Below are 20,191 nucleotides of genomic sequence, written 5' to 3' on the forward strand. Positions count from 1 at the left end.
GCCCGCGTAGTAAGAAAAACAGAAAAAAAGGGGAATTGGAATATTATACAATAGAATTATTTTTTCTGCTTATAATAATGACGGATCTCTCTTTTCACTGCAATTCCGTAGGTTTAGATATAAAAACAACAAAGCATGTTGTTGTTTTATCTCTTGTGTTTTAAAAAGTTTAACTAGATAGTTTAATTTATTTTGATTTATTTCCAGTTACGCAACAAAATGATGATGATCTAAAAAACTTTTAAAAAAATTAAAAATAGTGTAAGGTCCCTAGAAATAACTTTAAACAGATAAATGTCATCAGTACGGAAGTTGACTGCCAAATCGGCTTGTTCCGCCGTAAACGAAACCCATTTCCAATGATACCATCGTCTACGTTGCACCTAATCATTGCATCCAGTCAATTTTTGAGATGTGATATACTCTACTCTAATTTCATTATTAACTTTGTCCATGTGACAGGTCAATCTAGCTGGGCAAAAAGCGTCCTGTTTTAATCTGACCGGGTTTAAACTTTTTGTCTGTTTTTCGAGCTGGTTTTTTTCTATGCGATCTTCCGTCCCCGTCATGCTGGCAAACGTAATAAGCGTATTTCGTTATTTTAGAGTCGCCATCCACTCTTTGCTTTAAAAATTATATGTGTTTATCTATTTCTTTTTCTTTCTTTCCATTTCATGAACATCTGTTCGTCCTCAAATACCAAGTTACGAACATTTGTCTTCATACCATGGAATGCGTTTAGGTGTGATATCATTCTACTTTTGTGGCAAAAAGTCTCTTCACAACCAGGGAATGTACATTTTGAACGCTTACCCTCATCAGTTAACGTAGTGTTGTGTTTCTTCAACATATGCGCTTTAACTTATTTTTGCGTGCATAGTTTGCGTCGCATTCATCACATTGAAAGGTGGTTGCATTTTCAGTGATGACTTTTTCAGGGAATTCCGTATTAATTCCATGACATGAAAACATGAGTAAAAGGGTTAGAAAAAAAGGAAAATATTTATCATTTAAAACATTTATCTTTATCGTATATTTTACTTACCAGATCTTTCATCATGGGTAATTATAACTTCATCTTGAAGAGCCTGAAGCTTCTTTTCTCTTCTGCGCTTGTATCTTTTAGTTTGCTGTAAAATAATAAAAACGTGCTTTGCCTAAAAACTCAGAATTTTTTACTTATTTTCTCGCAAGGACGCTACTTTCTAGACGTATTACAAATACGAAAGGTAGTTGGGAAGTGCATACATAACTTACTAGAAACTTCTTTTTCAACATCTGAAAATAATTTATCTAGCTTAGTGTTGCATTCATCTTCCGAAGAACTGTCAACTAAAAAAAAGTGTAATAGTATATTGGAAGCAGTTTGGCGATTACTTTGAATTACTTTGATTACGATTGAATCCATTGAATCGACATTGAGGATACTTTACTCATCTTACTCACTCACCGATTATTGAGTACTTTGCTTTGTTTATATTTTGCTTCAAGCAACTTTGTGAAAAATATTTTTAAAAGACTAAAACATTTTGTGACAGTGTCTATGAAGTAAAAAATAACAATTTAGAGACCTTACCTAATTCTTCCCTAGTTTCCCTTGTAATGGCTTTGTATAAAAGCTTCTCCCCGATAACGTTCGAACTTGATTCTTCTACAACCAACAAAAACACTCATTGAAAGAAAGGTAAAACATTTGGCGAGACAACTTTCATAAGGAAAATGCAGTTTTTCTCACCTGTTTTTTCTGTTTCCATAACTAATTCCTGCACAAACTAACTATAACAAATAGTTTAGCCGAGAACAAGCACCCAGCACAAAGTAATAAACGTTTTATATATAATTTTTAATATTTCAAAAAATGGACTTAAAATATGTACTAAGTTAATTTCCTTGTGATGATATATTTTCCCGCGCGCACGTGGGGTTTGTTTTGATGTTTAAGTCTATGACTTTGAATCCTTGATTCCATATTTGGTGTTCTGATATTAAACTTACCACGGAGTGTAACTATATCTTCATCTAAGAGGTTGTTTAAAAAAGGGGGCAATGTCTGCCTTTCCGTTAACTCGTTTACTTTTATAAGCGCCATCTTTAAACCTTAGGACATGCGCATTATAATGCTTCAAAATGCAGACAGATTTAGTTCAGTTAGCCATCTTTTCAAAATAAAGTATTTTTGAATGGAAAAAATTATTATTTGCCAAAACATCAACAACGCTTGGCTCACCACATGGCTTACTCTGAAGTAAGTTTATACACATCGTAGGCATAATGAATTTCCCTGCAAAATTCACTTAATGTATAACAGCTAGCGCTAGCTAAACATGCTAACAGTTTTGTTTTTATTTGTTTCTAAATATTTTGTATATGCCAATCTCTGGCACAAGCATCTTTTTAGTAATATTTCTCTTTTGAGTCTGACAATATTTTTTTCACGGCTGTAGTTATATTCAACCTTGCCAATACACCTTTACGAAATTTCAATATGCGTTTCTATGGCTCTCCATCGTTTTACAATATCGGAAAAAAGGAGGTAAAAATCGTGTTTTTATAAGAGTTTGTTAGAGACGAAAGCGTGTTTTCTCCAGTTTTTTAACTTCCGTCGATCAATTTCTTTCAAATTTTCAGGAAACGTTAATAATAATAAGATACAACTTATATGTGTACTTTTCATTAAAAACAAAACGCGGCAAGAAAAGTTATCACAAAAAATCGTGTTTTCTCCTTAATAAACTCTTATAAAAGTGTGATGTTTACCTCCTCCGATCGCAAAATAAGCTGCGATGGAGTGTTAGTTTTCCCGAATTATCGTAAAGGTGTATTATGGAAATTTGAAAACACTTCTACAAGTTATCTAGGGTCTAGAGCAAGAGCCCTGACTTTGGTTAGCTATACATACCTTCTTCTTCTGCAGGGTGCCCAGTCTCATACAAAATAATACAATCTCACACAAAATGACAAATCTCCTATGATCTCCTACAATCACATACAAAACTACCTGCAAATATAATTTTTGTTTTTACCATTTCTTCGGACCTTCAAATAAACATATTGTAGTCTCTAGCACTTGGCAGAAACCCAAGCCCTCGAAATTAGCCCAAAAACCTGTCGGCAATTTATTGCCAACGACATAGTCGTTTGCAGCGGCAATTCCATAAAATCCATTTTGTTGTGTGCGATGGCAGCCCTTGAAATAATTTTGGAGACTTGTCAAACAAAATCTCTGCCACATTTCGTCGTACAAAACGTCTGATAGATTTCTGTCTTGGTGGGAAACTTTCAGTCTTGAATTATTGAATAGTCCTGTTCTTTTAATCCACGAGTAAGCCTATTTATAGCCAACCTGACTATCCTAGCTAATTCACTGACTCCTGACTTAGTAAAAAGAACTACATAGACATAAATCTCTTTTTCCTGGCCCCTTCGTCGTTGGTAACCAGGTCTTACCCAAGAAATCAAGCCATGCGGTTCTTAACTAATGCGGAGGTGAATGCCAACGGAGCACAGATGAATTAAGTCTGCAAAACTGCACTTACAGGCGGAACAGACATTTTATCGTGGATTTAATTGTAGATAATTCTTCATTTGACAAAGCAATTGGAAACCATAGCAGGTTCAAATTTAATGGATTTTCTTTATGTCGCAATTGTTATTCAAGCAATTTTAAAAACGAAACCCACATGTGATAAAAAATATTTGTTTGTCTAAATTTTTTTAAAATGTAGCTGAACTTTTCAAATGAATTTTATTTAAGCCACATGGATAAAGATTTTTGATTTCCGCCAGCAAAGGCGGAATCTTTAAAATCGCCTGATAAGATAGATAGAGAGATGGAGAGATAGAAAGATAGAGGGAGAGATAGAAACAGCGCAGCTAGGCTGGACACCCGAAACTTATCCAGGCTAAAGCCTAAATCCTCGTTTTAACAGTTTTTTTTCTGAGAACAAGGCTAAAATGAGTTTTAAACCAATAAGAATCCTAACAGTGCAACAAATTGTTTTATTATCCAATGAATAATACTTTATTTTAAAGTTTATATGCTATCGAAAGTTAAAGTTCGTGCAGTGTGTAACATAATGAAGATCGTCTTATAATGGCCATCTTTGATGTTATTAACATTTCCCTTTAATAATTACGTCATTTCCTTCTGTACAATTTTGCAAGCACGTAGACTAAACCTTATTATTTACGAATTTTAATTTAAAAAGGAATTGTTGAGGCTGAATATTTTTGGTGAAAGATAATGTATTTTAGCTATAACATCGTGACAAGTGTGTTTAAAAGAAAAGTTACCTTTCGTAACTAATTATGATAAAATTTAAAATTGAATTTTAAAATTTTAAAATATTTAATGATTTTGTTCCCCCATATTACTCCGTCCTCTTCAAAGTTCAGTACTTTTTCAGATTATTGCTAATGGCAGAAATCTTTAAGACGCAGGGCTTCTTGTTTGTAATTTGAAAACGAAGCATATTTGCTTGTAATGATCTGAAAAATAAACAATTAATTTATAAAATGGCAGCATAGTCATGTATACTATTTCGGACATGTAGAAAAGGAAGTTAAGATTGAGAGAGTCGCTATACGTACACGCTCAATCATCGTGTTTGGGGTTCACGAATCAAAATGCCCACTTTTCTACTGCAAAATGACCACGCCAGCAATTGCGACAGCAATTGCCGACGCTAATTTCGAGGGCTGAACCCTGATAGTTATAATGTAATTCGAAATACTTTTTTACATGAATTATGTATATTATACAAAATTAGCAACTTTTAAAGTGAAAGTTTGAAAAGAGTTTCCTGCAATCTCCCACAAATGAGAGATAAAATTATGGTGGGCACCCTGTTCTGGGATGTTGGATGTATCCCTTTTGGTTGGTCACTGCCTTTTCTAGAAAAGATGTAATGTTTCTTAAACACTAGTCAAGTGACTAACATAATATATAAAAGACAGACAAAAATTCTATCAGTTAAGCAATAGGTAGCTAGTCTTGATAGCCAGCTAATAGTCAGGATTTATTAACCCTCTTTTTACTGGCATAAATTTAAGGTTGAATATTCCTGGGCACACCAAATTGTTCTAAAGTTGATAAAACACGAGCCAACTGGCCAGAAACGCCGCAAAAACCATGGGGCTGTCGGACGACTTCTGGCGTTTTTTAATACATTTATTACCATGTATAATTTATTCTTTTAATGTCTAGCAGTGGTAGTGGAAGAGTTCTGAAAAAGACTTTTTTTATATCATTTATTCCATAAATAGCTGTAATAAAATCCCACAAATAATAAACTGAGAGTACAACAACAAAATAGCACTTTCCTTCTTCTCTACAAAATTTAAATGTCAACAAAATGAGCTTGTGTGCGTTGCATTTCGGGCGGTTTGCGTCTAGGCCCAGGTTTTTTCGGGTAGTTACAGACCATCTTAAATAAATATCTTGTCAATCCTCCTAAAACTGCAAAAGTCATCCCCATATTTTAAAAAAGTCTAATCTATACCTAACTAATTATCGTCCAATCTCTCTCCTATCCAGCATTAACAAAATATTTGAAAAACTAATTTATGCCTGCTTATCTAATTTTCTGTCCACCAACAAAGTCATCTGTGAGAAACAATTGGGATTTAGAAAAACATTTCCAACCACTCATGCTCTTAACATTTCACAAAATATGCCTGTGGTGTTTTAATTGACCTGTGAAAGGCATTCGATACTGTGGACCATGAAATTCTCCTAAAAAATTATATCACTATGGTATACATATTTCCTCTTTCACTTCTATCATATCTTACTAACAGGGCCCAATTTGTTTCAATAATATAAAATAACTTTCTATAGATCCGTCAGGCATGGGGTCCCACAAGGTTCTGTTCTTGGTCCTCTTCTCTTTTCATTTTATATTAATGATCTTCACTGTCCTATTAAATACTCTATGGTTTATACTTTGCTTATGACACCAACATCTTACATATTAACAAATCTCCCAAACAACTTGCCAAACACATCAAACATTAATCTGAAGCTCCTCTTCCACTGGCTTAGTGCAAACAAAGTATCCCTAAATAAAGCCAAAATAGAATACATTATCATTAAAAGCAACAACAAACCTCTTTCATATGATATCAAGATCGCGCTCAATGGTATATACTAGGATTTTTCCCAGTAATTGTGTGGTATATTAATTGACTCTGATTTAAGCTAGAAATCTCAGGTTAACAACACTGATTATGCTAAAGAGAGCCAATGGAGCCTTAGGCAAACCTTGTCATTTTGTGCCCCACAAAATGTGTGTGCTTCTCCGAGTTTACTATGCTATTTTTTATTCCTGACTACAAAATTGTTGCCAAGTATGGGGACAAAAAAGCACTCTTACGCCATGTGTCAATATTCTCCAAAACCACTCAACAAGACTTATATCGTTTGTTGTCCTGAGAGATATAGAACTAGGATTGGCCCCTTATATCACAACTTAGGATTTCTTAAATTTTCTGATCTGGTTATCCTTCAAAATATTCTTTTTGTCCATAATCATTATATCCAATTTTGTCCATAATTTGTTTTAATGCTTATAACAAATTACCGATTAGTCTTACAAATACATTTACGATTTATTTCTCTCATACCAAACTCAGGCAGGTTAGATGTGGTTTAATTAATTTACCCCTAGTCAGGTCAACTATTTATGGTTTAAAATCTATTCCCTTGTACTCAAAAGACTGAAATGATTTACAATTATTTTTTTTTTCCTTTTAGACTCCTTAGTAAATCAACTTTCGAGATACAGCCAATTCTCATCAAGCATTTCATTATCAACTACTGATACCATTGCGTTTTAAAATTGCATTCTCTCTTGTATTTCCGTAACTTACTTCTGTGATACCAATTTACAACAAATTGCCTTATAACAATTTATAATTTTCTCCCCTTTTTTTTTCTTTTTTTTCCTTACATCTTTTGTGATATCCCTGTGTCTGCCTTTTTAGTTTGCATTTGTCCATCTTTCTTTTTAGGAGGGTCGGCTCCTCTGCTTAAGCTTATGCTTTGTGCCGATCTCCTGTCGCCAGTAGATGCAACAATAAGTGTAACACCTTAAACAATTTATCACATTGTAATTTTTACTTTTTGACAAATAAATGTACTTCTTTATTACTATATATACCATACTAAAGTTTTAAGTAATTATTTAAATTTTTTACAGAACTTTAGGACTTTAAAGGAAACTTGATGTATCAAATGATGTTGGACTTATATTTTACTGCTTATAAAGTTGTTTAACAAGTGTTTTTAAATGTACTTTTAAAGAATTTTAAATTTAATTATGCTGCATAAATTATGATGTCATATTTCAGGAATAGCAAATTTTGACATTTTTTGTCATCAGTAATTTTAGACCTGTTACATTCAAACTTTATTAATGCATAGATATTATAAAGGTGGATTGATTAACATAATGACACCCATTTGCGTCCCAGGTCTCTTAAATTTTTTAATGACCCAATAACTGTGGATGTGCAACTTTTTTGCAATAAAATGTTTACTGAAAGAAATTGACTGCAACATGCAGATCCCAAATTACATGTTTATTTTTTAGCTTTATTTATGTAGAAATGTTTAGTATAAAGCAGGACCTATATGTCTTTAGAAGCGTGTTCAAGTAAAGATTGAAGTTGGGCATCAGGCGGTATGTCGAGTAAATCTAACACCAACAGGTCATACCCATGACTGGAGTATTTTTGTGCGTGGTGCTGAGGGGGCAGAAATACACTATTTTATTGAAAAGGTGGTATTTCATCTTCATGAGAGTTTCCCAAAGCCTAAACGAGGTGAGTTAAATGTTTTGCCTTATATTTTTTTGTCATGGATTAATTTTTGCGACTTCTCTATAATTTATGGCAAGCTAGGAGCAGATGAAAATATCTGAAATTCAAAAATTAGTCAAAGTGATGCATTCATCACTTTGACTAATTTTTGATGTGGTAGCGATGCAAATACCACTAGTCGAATTTTATAGTGTATGTTTCAATTTGCCAAGAATCATAAAGAACACGCTTGTGTTGGACCGAAAAGATTTAAGATATTAATAGAGGGCAAAAAACATTCCTCAGCATTACTGCATTACTAAAAACACTTACTTTATAATTTCACGTTTTTTAGTGCAAAATTATTTTTTTTCTCCTTTTTTGATGTCAACAAGATTGGTTCATATATATGAACATGTTGAGAAAATGTCATCTAAGTTCATCATGATTGCATTAGCTGGCCTATCACTAAGGAGAGAGCCATTAATTGCTCCACCAATTCCAAAAAAGTTTTTCTGCCTGAGCAATATCAATTTATCTCACATGGAAATCAATGTTCTCTTTCTTATTATTTACGGTAAAAAAGAACCAAAATATAAAAAAAAGAGAAAATAAAATAGGTAAAAAAGACTTTGTGATAAAATATGTGTTTATAAACTTATTCAATTTATTCAGATTGCTCGCCCAGTTTAAATTATTGTAACCTTGGGAGAGTGATTTATTGCTCCAGTGTTATTTTCTTATTGATAGGCCTGCATTAGTCCATTCGCCATGATTAGAATTTCGATTAGGGTGATGCATTCTCAGTTCAGAATACTGTTCATATGATAATCATACAATTTTTATATTTTTATAACAACAATGGGCCTGAGAATTGCTAAAAAAATAAGAACATGATAAAAAAATAGCCTGAAATTTTAAAGATTCTTTTTTCTTTTTTCCTTAAACACAACAAACACGAAAAAAACTTTCAATGTATGATTTTTTACAGAGTCAATCGTAGCGATCTCGCATAGTTGTATACTTGGATATTTCTGATGTACTGTGAATGAATTTAAAAACAAGAAGCCCTGGGGGCTCTAAGAATTTCCGCTCGCTACCAAAATATTTGATGACAACCTGCTAATTCGTTGTGTTATCGTGGCAAACATTCGAAGAGGTTTGGTGCATGAAGCTCTGAAGATAAAGCACACAAGTGACATTATATCTTACATAAAATGCAAACAAAAAGAAACGTGTCATGATAAACTCACATTTTAAAAGAAATTGTTAACAAAAATACAGCCTATCATTCATGGTTGAAAGTCTTGCGATTGAAACGTTTATGGTCTTAAACGGCATTTAGTTGACAAAAAATCACAATTTAGATGTGACCATCATTTTCAGCATACTTTTTTTATTAACTGTGCAAATTTTTGTCGAAAATAAAGTAGTTTTAATTTTTGGACAAATTTTGGCCTGAAATGACATTTAGGTGACAAAAAATCAAACTTTTGTATCATCATCATTTCAGCATACTTTATTTGTTAACTGTGCCTAATTTTGTTGAAAATAAGGGATCGTCCACAAATTTCGTCTAAATTCGGCTCATTTTAAATCGTCTTGTAAATTTGTTTTGTTCGTCTTAACTCTTTCATACGAGACGATTTTTTGTGATAACATTGTAGTGTCTTAACCGTCTTAATTCGTCTCATATCGTCTCCTGATAGTCACAAATTCGTCTCCGAATATCATATTTTAAAAACAAATTCGTCTCCGAATCGTCTCATTTCGTCTATGAATTTTCTTAATTCGTCTCAAATCGTCTCAATTCGTCTCTGCTATAATAAATTCGTCTCAAAAGTTGAAAAATATTTTCGAACACTTCCGTGAGTTTAACACGAAACTTTAAAAATCTTGGCCAGGAGACCCAGCGTGATTTTGTTCCGTGAAAAAGAAATTATTCCATTGTTCTAGCGGAACGGCAGTGGCATAGCCTAGTTAACTAAGCTTTCTTCTTCAGTTGATAAAATGAGTTTCTCTCAAACTAAAGCTTAGACGCGAACGAATGACTCAGCGGAAACCCCGAGTTTAAATCGAACAATGTGACTAATCGCTTCGGAGGACATTTTAATTTATCTGTGAGTTGTTTACCAAGCTTGGTCAAATCTTACTTTGGTAAAAACTTTGTAGAATACTAATGTTTGTTAGGGTGAGTGAAACCACTCGCTGGAATATTCGGGATGAAAAGGGCTTTCCCCGATAATAATCACGTGAGCAGAGAACAATAGAATTAGCCAATCAAAAAGCGCGGCCAGATTTTGGCCGCAGAAAAATCGTTTGAGACCCAGCGTAATTTTCCCACCTTAACTACTCCGATTTCCCGGTGGTAAGAAAAATTACGCTGGGTCTCCTGGCTAGCAGTGGCACAGCTACTGATTAACTTAAGCTACATTGTTTGTACTCGTTCGATTGTTGAATGTTACGGTCTGTATATTTATCAAACTTGGCAACATTTTATCACAGCAAACTTCGTCGTTCGAAGCTGGAACTATGTTGTGGAAAAGCGAAACAAATCTCACAAAAAATATTATTATTGGTCGTGACAGATGGAATCTTGAGTTATTTTCGATATTTACTGGTAAGTATATCTGAAACTGAATTTAGCCATAAATATTCTTTAAGATTAGGATTCTTTAAATATGTTGTTAGGAAGGAATATATAGATATTAAATATAGATAGTTAGATGCGAAACATAGCTCGTCTTTACTGGGAGATATATTCGAAATGGCTGGCGTTCCTCCGCAAACGTCACATCATCGAAAAACATTAAAATTAGCCAATCAAAAATCGCCGAAAATTTTCTTGAGGTAGAAAATAGCCTTAACATGGTATTCATTAACTAAACGAAACCAGTACACAGATCAGGGATAAAAGCAAAATTTATGTCAAGATGTTTGTTCTCAGGTGTATTTAGGTGTATTTAGGTGTATTCTGCCTGTAATGGTTCGTACATTTCAGTATATTAGCTCTTTTTAACTTAATAGATTTAAATGTTATGTTGGGGAGCTAAGAGAAACCGTCCTTTTCGAATTTTTCAAGAAGAAAAATGTAACAATTTTTATCTTCTGCTCTGTGTTCGAATCGTGATTCATTCATTGGTTTCAGAGGGTCAGAGCACACGTGCGAGTGAGTTGTCGTTTTTTTTATCAGTTTGATTTTAAATGGGAGCCTCATTTTCGATGTGATAACGTCGGATTTGCGCACGTCTACTCGTGGCGGGAATACCAACATCCACCTTGTTTTTGTTGTCAACTGACAAGGAGATTGTGTTTTCATTGCATAACTGCGCTAACTCATTAACCAAGTTAACTTGGGAGCAAGAAAAATGAAAATCTTCATGGATCTTTTTTTCTCCCGTGTTGCGCTTGGGCGGAACACGTGCATCAACCAACGATTTGTGACGCTTGCTCGAAGTGGTTTTTTTTCTCCTCGGTCTCATGAGGTAATGCACTGCGCTCTTACTCACATTTAACCCGAGCGTACTTTTTATGTGAGAGACAATATCTTTTAAGCTTACACCATTTGTGTACATAATACTGTCTCTGCGCCTCAAATGGGCCTCGGCCGAGTTCTGACTTATGTAGGATGCGATACATGGAACCAAGCCCGGATGTTGCTCGTGTAGCGCTGGTCTGCCTCGTTTTTTTGAAGCTAAAATAAGAAAAAGACTATTCTATAAATGCAAATAATGACGCGAGTGATTACTAAACAAGTTTATTAATGTTTATTTAGTAAAATCTGACTTGAGGCTGGCTATTCTTACTTTTGAGACTTTCAGTCTGTTTTATTCTTATTTTGTTCTTAATAGTAAGAACACGACTTCAGAATTTAGCCTCTATTTGTTCTTATTGATATATTTTTCCCAAAGTTTCTGAAATTTATGTATTTATATACATGAGATAATATGTTTAAGTCCAGCACAAAATATAAAAAATTCAAGCAAACAAAAAAAGATTACTGGAATACATTATTTTGTTCTTATAATCTGTGAAGGAATTCAGGTTGAGTACGTTTTTAATATGTTCTTAATTATTGGCAAAATCTCAGCCTCAACGCTCTTAAAAACGCAGTTTTTATAAAACAAATCGCGTATTGAATTGACAAAATTGAAGGCTAAAGGAAAAAAGTTTATCCATTTGATTTTTTTTTGTGATAGTTTACAAAAAATGATTCAAATCTTAATCCATGGGCACTAGGCTGCTCAACTGAGTGTCTAAACAAGCGGCTATCTAATTTGTCTGAAATCATTTTACGTAATGCAACCGCACGTCACACAGTTTTTTTGCGGAACATTATTTGCTTCTGACAAGCCGTTTCTGTCACATAAAATTGTTAATAATTTTTTTTTTGCAATGTGCAGCCCACCATAATCAATTGTATAAGTATAATTATACATTAAGTTAATATAACAGTGCAAGTTGACAAAAATAATAAAGCAAAAATAGTTTTTTTTCGTAATTTTCAGAAGCAATATCGCAACAAACTTCAATTGCTATTATTTACTTCTTATGCTCACACCGGCATGTGCGAAGAGAAAAGTTAAAATAGTGAGGTTTTTCGAATATTTGTGTGTTGTTGGTAAAAAAACAACAAATCTTTTAAAGATTTTGCATCATCGAGCTTTAAATTTACGAATAAAGAAAATATATAGTTTTATAATTATAGTAGTTTTTTTCTCATGACTACGGAAAAATCACAAGATAAATTGGGCAATTATATATTTTTTTGTTTTCAAGACCGTTGCTGAAAATTTTACGACGAGATAAAAATAAATATTTACCGCATTGTAAAATTTCGTTGATGTAATCTTCATTTTCATCATCGGACAAAGAATCGTCCGTAAACAACCAATCTAGGTCGCTGTCGCTATCTGAAATATCTGAATACATTAAAACCACTTTAAAAAACACTAGCTTTTTAAATAAATTTTCGTGTTTAAGAAACCCTGTCGTCTTAGTTCGTCTCAATTCGTCTCCGTGATTTTACCGCAGCGTCTTAATTCGTCTCAATTCGTCTCCGTGATTTTACCGCAGCGTCTTAATTCGTCTCAATTCGTCTCCGTGATTTTACCGCAGCGTCTCAATTCGTCTCAATTCGTCTTAAAATATTTTGTTCCACTTTTTTTATTCTGAGACGAATTGACAAAATATCGTCTCCTGATATTTATGAGACGATTTTTAAATCGTCTCAATTTCAATTAAGAACAAAACGAGACGAATTTTTTTTAACTTTTTCGTCTTATAGCGTCTCGTTAATGGGACGAAATTTGTGGACGATCCCTAAAGTAGTTTTATTTTTTGTACCAATTTTGGCCTAAAATGACATTTAACGTGGCAAAAAATCAAAATTTTAATATCACCATCATGTTCAGCATACTTTATTTGTTTATTGTGCCAAATTTTGTTGAAAATAAAGTAGTTTTAATTTTTGGACCAATTTTGGCCTAAAATAACATTTAAGTAACAAGAAATCAAAATTATGATGTCACCATTTCGTTCAGCATACTTTATTTGTTAACTGTGCCAAATTTTGTTGAAGATAAAGTAGTTTTAATTTTTGGACCAATTTTGGCCTAAAATGACATTTAGGTGACAAAAATTAAAATTATGATGTCACCATTTCGTTCAGCATACTTTTTTTTGTTAACTGTGCCAAATTTTGTCGAAAACAAATACCAATTTTGGCCTGAAACGTCATTTAGATGAATTCCCAGTACTTAGGAAGCTTGGGTACGAAGTTTAAATCTGTGACGTTGCAGTTGACCATTTGGGACAGGGTTAGTTAGTTCGTCAGTTATACCAATACTATCCTCCTCTCAGAGGAACGTGAAATCCCAGGGTCGATTTTTTCTCAAAAAATGCTCCGAAAAAAAAAAACGACGGTTTTAAAGAATTTCCTACGCCTTCAGGCGCGGAAATTCAAAAAATTCTTCTTTTGAATTTATAAGATTTAATTTTTAATTACCTTCACAAAACTTTTCTAAAAAATTTAGCACAAAATTAGCAACATTTAATGCCACTGATAAACAAGGGCAATTAAAGGTCATTTTACATTTCTGGACCTTCTCATAACTTTTTACTTTTTACTTAGTTATCAAGGAGCCACCCTACAGAGTATCCGAGTCAGGTTATGGCAGTTTTACTTTGAAAGTAGAAATATATTTCCGCAATAAGGAGGACCCTCGAAAAGTTCGTTTTGACTACGACTTGACGTTACAAATTGTCGGTATGCCGCCCTTGAACATCACCAAAGTTGAGGCGTTGACTTTTTTAAACCCTTCAGAAGATTTCGAGAAAAAACTGTTAAAGGGAGGAGCGGTCGTGCTCTCCTCCTCTGGAACAAGGTGGGAATATTTTTCTTTTAACACTGAAGTTTTTCCTTAAAATGTATTCTTGAATGTATTGTTAGCGACAGTATGTTCCAGGAAAAGCCTTGGAAATACTAAAATATATAACATTTCCAAGTAGTTGCGCATGTAGTTTTTTTATGTACTCCACTTCCCATGAATTTATTTGAATAATTTTGACATTTGTTTATGTCGTGGATTTTTCGTGTTGGTGGGCTTAAATACCTGTGATAAAGAATATAAAAATACTTATATATATACTTTTTTTTACTGTGAATTCTTGCAGTCCGTCCAGCAACGGTGTGAAGGCTGATCCAAACCGCACTACATCGCCTGCTTCCTCACATGGTTCGTCACCGAGCACTGCTAAGAAACAACAACTGCATTCATCGTCGAAACCCAAGCCTAAAGATTTCGCTCAAAGTGCGAAGCGCTCTAATAGTGTCAGCGATGAGACCTTTCCTAAGGCGAAGAAAAAGAAGATCGAGAAACACGATATTTCAAATCCTTCGTTAAAAGAGATTCCTATCCTGAATCCTGCTACTGAAGCTGTGGATAGCATAAAAATGCCCAAAAGCAGTGTTAAGAAGATAAAAGAACGCCGGAAATCAACCGAGCCGGTTAATGGAGTTAGTGGTAGTCCTAAATATATAAACAAAGAGGGTACACTGAAAGGTAAAGAAATGAAGACAAAGAAAGAGAAGGAAAAGGAGAAGGAGAAGAAGAGCGAGAAGAAGGTCTCGCCTGATAAAGAAGGTATGCCTAAAATACAGAAGTTCATATTCAAACGCACCGCTGATGACGCGTGGTCTACAACGAGTAATGTTGAAACCAATGGTTCACCCACACAAAACACCGCTGCTTTGCCTCCTTCGGCTGGAACGGGTGCTGTTTTGAATAATGTGGTCACCACCACAGGAAAACAGAACATGAGGGTGGACGCTTTGTTGGCCGAGTTTGCCGAAGAAGGGAGTACGTCTGACGACGAGATGCATATTGTTGTGCCGAACGAAGAAGTCAAGCAAAACAAACAAACACCAGAGCAATTTAACTATTCCACTTCATCCAATTCATCATCTAACAGTGGTACCACCACCACTGCTACCACGACTACCAAACCTAGAAAATCTAAAGTACATAACCAAATTATAACCAATGGGAAGTTGAACACAAGTAAAAAGGACGCACTGAAAAAGTAAAAATTTAGTTTTAGTTTTTAATGTTGTTTCACGTGGGAGAGCAGTGCTTTTACATTTTTCTCCTCGTGAGGGAGAGAGAGTGAGGTTATGTTTTGTTAATTTTGTAATCCCCAAGAACGTGTTGAGAACATTTTTTGAAATATAAAAATTAGAAACGTTCAAATTCATTGTTTGGCAAATAACGCCTGAAATTTTTGTTTAAACATTTTAGGTCGCGTACATCAACTGAGATTGCAAAGCCTGTACAAAACGGGAAGGCGTTAAACATGTCTTCTCAAGAACTTGCTGAAATGTATAAAAAGATCAACAACATTGAAAACACAGACGCGTTGCAACAACTTGTCGATATTGTTGAAAATACCGGTGCTTTTGAAATCAGCTCGACGACGTTCGAATTTGATCTGTGCGTACTTGATACGACGACTTTAAATGCAATTAAACACGTGCTGGATAACACGTGAAAATAAAAGGCGTTGATTTCTTGGACGAATTAAAGAATCTCTTAAACAACTTCGGTGAACGTTATTGCGTAAATTTCCGTCGCGGTCGGTATCAAAAAGCATTTAACGTGATCCGTTTGTATGATGTTGACTGTTTACTCGTCATAACCATACCAGTATATTTTACGTCGGATGAAAGTACGTCACATTCATTTCAATTTTACAAAGAATTATTTATAAATATGTCAATTTGACGAACATTTCGAATACCATTCTTTTTGTGTATATATATATATATATAAATTATTTTGAGAAAATTTTAAATCTACAGTAAGACATGTACCACTTTGTGAGCCACGCGAAAGTCTATAAAAAGTTCAACAAGGCTTGGGTAGTTACTGAATTGACGTAAAAGTGGAATGAATCGGTGATACTGTGACAGATGTTAAGATGGGTTTTTATGAATAAAAAAAGGCGAATGCTAGCTTCCATGTCTTCCGGATCTTGAATACCTTGGAGTCAGATAAGGCTAAAACAGCGCTCTGAATGTATAAAATGGTCTACCATGCAGTTTTGTGTATTTTCTCCAATAATGTAGATAAGTTTTTTTCCCAAAAATTTTTCAGTGAGGTATATTTATTTTTTAATTTAAAGGGACATAATGTTTTGTTTCAGTTGTGTTAACAATAAACTGACATGGTATAACAACAGTTCAATTTGGTATGGTTAACAAATGGGCACAACGTATTTGAAGATGGCACAACACATTTAGAGTTGGGTACAACATATTTCCAGATAGGCAGAACCTCCGCGGATGGCACAACATATTTGCAGATAGGCACAACTTTTGTAAACTGATAGACATGTTGCAAGATCATCTTTTAGGAAAACTGATTATCTTTTTTAAAGGTCATAAATTCAGACGTCTTTTGCAATGTCTATTTCAATTTACTGACCAATCTTCAATAATAAAAAAAACGACATGGTGAATATTTCTGGTAATGTTTTTTGCGTCTACATTTATAACATTTTTCGTTTATATTTTACTTAAAATTAGTATTTGTGTTAAGAAACCAAACTTAATTGTATAAATATGTATAAATAGATTTATTTTTAGGAGTAAATATGCTATAGGGCTGCTATTCTTAAATGATGATTATTTACTTTTTTATTTACGTGAGATGTTATTGGCTACTCCGGCTCTAGTCCAGCTCCTTATATGTTTCGACATGGGATCGAGGTTGTAGCTTTATCGTTATAAAAGCAATTTATTTTGAGAAACTCTAAATGTATGTGTGCATAACATTGATAGCATCAATTGTTTGACGTCATTGGTGTGGTGAAATGGAAGCGAAGTTGGTCAGTTGTGTTACAGTTAAAGGCTTATTGTATGACAACGTGTTCCTAGCGTCCTTTTTATACATATTTCATAGGTATGTCGTATAGTTTTCGGGATTTTTTACAACCTTATTTCCGGGCTCTCTTGCCTATTTTACATCCTTTGTCTTTCCGTGCAAAAATTAAAAAGGCAAGGGACCCTGGAAACAACGTTGGATTTTTTGTAGTTTACGTACTTTGTAAACTGCTGCAAACAGATAATAGATTTCAAGTGGTTGCACCAATCAGCCAAAGAGTTTTGTATGTTTTGCATCAACACGATTTTATCCTCCCATTCACATCCTATCAAATAGCATGCGTATGCAAAAGTTTTAATACTTATTACGCGTGAAAGAAAGATTCGAAAATTAATGTGTGCGATAACGGAAGTTTAAAAAAAAAGTTACGTTCATGTACACTAAAATGTAAAACAAAAGAAACATTATAACACGCAGAATTGTGCAAAATTATCGCTACGCGGATGCGCTAAATTACGCCTAATCCCTTTGTGCAAAACCTGATACGCGCTTAATATATTACGACTGAGGTTATATAGTTGAAAAAACCATCCAAATTCTGTGTATTAGAAATATAGAAACTATTGGTAACCTTATTATTGTAAGAGGGTGGGGTGGGAGTTAGTGATGGGGTCTTTTTTAAAGTAGTTGCATTTTCATTTTAAGATCTGAAATAAGAAGTAATGGCTAGGAGGGTCGCAATTTGTTCGATTTTTGTATAACATGTACACTTATTATTGAAAAACATCTTTTCTACCAACCATCAATGTTCACTCCATCAATCGGCACTAACCACGACCGCATGTCCTAGATTAATTATGTTTCAACATTGTAACAGTTGAGAGGCGATTTTTAATAAATTTGAAATTACTCAAGTTATTAGGCAAGAATTCGTCGTCAGGAAAGTGACGAAATATGTCAAGTGACGGAAATATTCCCCAAAGAACGACTTTTTCCTAATTTATTTCCTGTCAAATAATTTTCCCCGAAAATTGCGGCTATTTTCGTAATTTTCTGTGTTCTAATAAAAACCTTGAGAAGAATAACAACGCGATACTTCTGATTGCAGTATTAAATAACCGATTAAAAATAATTTGCTATCGAAGCAAGTTTTTTCCTATTTTCCCTACGAATTTATCCCCGATATAATGTATTGGGTAAAAATAAAGGAGAAATTATTTTTCTTGCATATATGCATTTGTCATATTTTACAGTTTTTTTACAATATTTACAAGTTTTCAAGATATATTTGTATATTTCCCCACCAGCACCTAACAAATGTCGTCTGCCGTTGAATTGATATAATGTGCAAGTACGCAAAATATGGATTTAATATGTTTCGGGGGAACAAATATAAAAATTTCAGGGATTTCAGCGTTTTCCTGAATTGCAACAACGTAACAATTTTCTGATCGGCTGTGAAGGAATATTCTATATGTTTACATTTATCACTTTCGTACCGAGACTCCGTGTCTGTGTTGTACTAAAGTAACTTTTCGACGTTATTATATTTACATTCTTTAGAACAGTGTGGCGCACAATATTGGAAGCAAATATCTTCTGCTCCGTTTTTTTATGCACACTTTATTTTTTTCGAAATTTTACAGGGTATTATATTAACAAGGTTTCTTTTTAAGGATTTATACATTTTTGTAAATTTGAGAAACATAAATTATAGGCGAGAAAAAACGTAATAAATAAGATCTAAATAAATATTTTCTGCAACTTAAAACAGATAAAACCAACAAACCAACCTTGTGCCCAGGATTTTTTTTTATTCACGAGCAAGATTCTCTTTTGAATAAGCATTTTTTCAACCTTAACTTGTTATCCGGGCACATGATTATTTTTAATTAGTCTTCTGATGACTGGTAAACACGAAACTTATTAAGAACATGGGTACAAGGTTGCTGAATTTTGCTAAGCTTCGATACGTAAATTCATTGGCTATAAAATGTCGAAACATGTTTTTGTATCTCATAAAAGAATGTAAACAGCCAGCGGGACCACCACGGAAATTTTCCGCCAAAATTTGTTAGGAATCCGTCCTAAAATAAACAAGTTTTCACCATAAAACAGACATTGATTTAATCGTGTAAAACTTCTGTAATAATGGCGCAAAAAAGGCGAACTTACCCAGCTTCCGCATTCTGTGTGCAGTATTTGCATCCGTATTCGTAATTCCCTTTTCAAGCAGTTTTTCACGTCTGTTTCTAAATGGGGAATCCGTTTTTTTCTGCCATGTTCCACAAGTGTGCGAGCAAAACAAAACAGAGACACAACTCTTCCCCAATTTACTACATTCTTGTCGAACACATAAGCCGCTACTTTACGAAACACCTTTCTGTCATGAAGGTCTAGTCTTTGGCAGACGTTGTCGAAAAAAATTAGATGTTTTGCTTTAGTTTCTCTCACAAGACGAATTAAAACTTGTGTTTCTTCACGAGTGGCAACGTTTCCACCAAATTCCACTTGCCAAAATTCATCGGTTATTTCAAGTGATTTGTCAATGGCGACCTGTAAACTCATGGTGTTAACTGCTGCTGTAATTAATATGTCTGGTCGCTATTTGGTCATATTGAATTATATAGCAGCTGGGAATACAAAGGTCACTTTAGTCATTTTTCCCCATTTTAAATGAAATTACAAAACGTTCTTAATGAACGATTTCTGGGAAAAAAACCAACGAAGTTTCTCTTTAATTCACAAACTATTGTAAAGGCGGTGATACACGATCCGATTAATCGAATTCGATTTCTCGAAATTATATTGAACATTAATATAAAACTGAACAGATTTTTGATAATTTCCTTTCGATAAAATGTCTTTAAGGCCGAGATACATTTGACATTTTTATTACGAAATAGAAAATTATACAAATCGATTTGCAGAATTTTTGATTTTCGCCGGCGAAGGCAGAATCTTTAATATCGCCTGGGAAGATAGATAGATAAAGACAGCCCAGAGCC

General features: G+C 33.9%; 3 protein-coding genes across 4 annotated transcripts; 1 reads left to right on the forward strand and 2 right to left on the reverse strand.

The window, feature by feature from the left end:
• The first annotated feature begins 2,086 nt into the window (after positions 1–2,086).
• On the forward strand, positions 2,087–17,154 carry LOC130645156 (protein AF-9-like). 2 transcript variants are annotated; one of them, XR_008982686.1, is made up of 6 exons: positions 2,087–2,245; positions 7,644–7,824; positions 13,934–14,186; positions 14,476–15,384; positions 15,600–16,026; positions 16,504–17,154. XR_008982686.1 is itself a non-coding variant. In XM_057451050.1 (5 exons), exons 1-5 carry the CDS (start codon positions 2,231–2,233, stop codon positions 15,847–15,849), a joined length of 1,608 nt encoding a protein of 535 aa, XP_057307033.1. In that variant the 5' UTR covers positions 2,087–2,230; the 3' UTR covers positions 15,850–17,154. The 2 variants fall into 2 exon arrangements, 1 of the variants encoding a protein (XP_057307033.1); XM_057451050.1 differs by having other exon boundaries at positions 15,600–17,154.
• On the reverse strand, positions 9,359–12,758 carry LOC130645188 (uncharacterized). The gene is made up of 2 exons (XM_057451086.1): positions 12,624–12,758; positions 9,359–11,494 (listed from the first exon to the last, which is right to left on the reverse strand). Exons 1-2 carry the CDS (start codon positions 12,730–12,732, stop codon positions 11,001–11,003), a joined length of 603 nt encoding a protein of 200 aa, XP_057307069.1. The 5' UTR covers positions 12,733–12,758; the 3' UTR covers positions 9,359–11,000.
• LOC130645195 (uncharacterized) lies at positions 12,770–19,870 on the reverse strand. The gene is made up of 2 exons (XM_057451100.1): positions 19,359–19,870; positions 12,770–19,270 (listed from the first exon to the last, which is right to left on the reverse strand). The coding sequence occupies exons 1-2, from the start codon at positions 19,749–19,751 to the stop codon at positions 19,163–19,165; spliced, it is 501 nt and encodes a 166-aa protein (XP_057307083.1). The 5' UTR covers positions 19,752–19,870; the 3' UTR covers positions 12,770–19,162.
• Between the last annotated feature and the right edge of the window lie 321 nt (positions 19,871–20,191).

Source organism: Hydractinia symbiolongicarpus, chromosome 1 (assembly GCF_029227915.1).
Source record: "Hydractinia symbiolongicarpus strain clone_291-10 chromosome 1, HSymV2.1, whole genome shotgun sequence".
NCBI classification, from domain to species: Eukaryota; Metazoa; Cnidaria; class Hydrozoa; order Anthoathecata; family Hydractiniidae; genus Hydractinia; species Hydractinia symbiolongicarpus.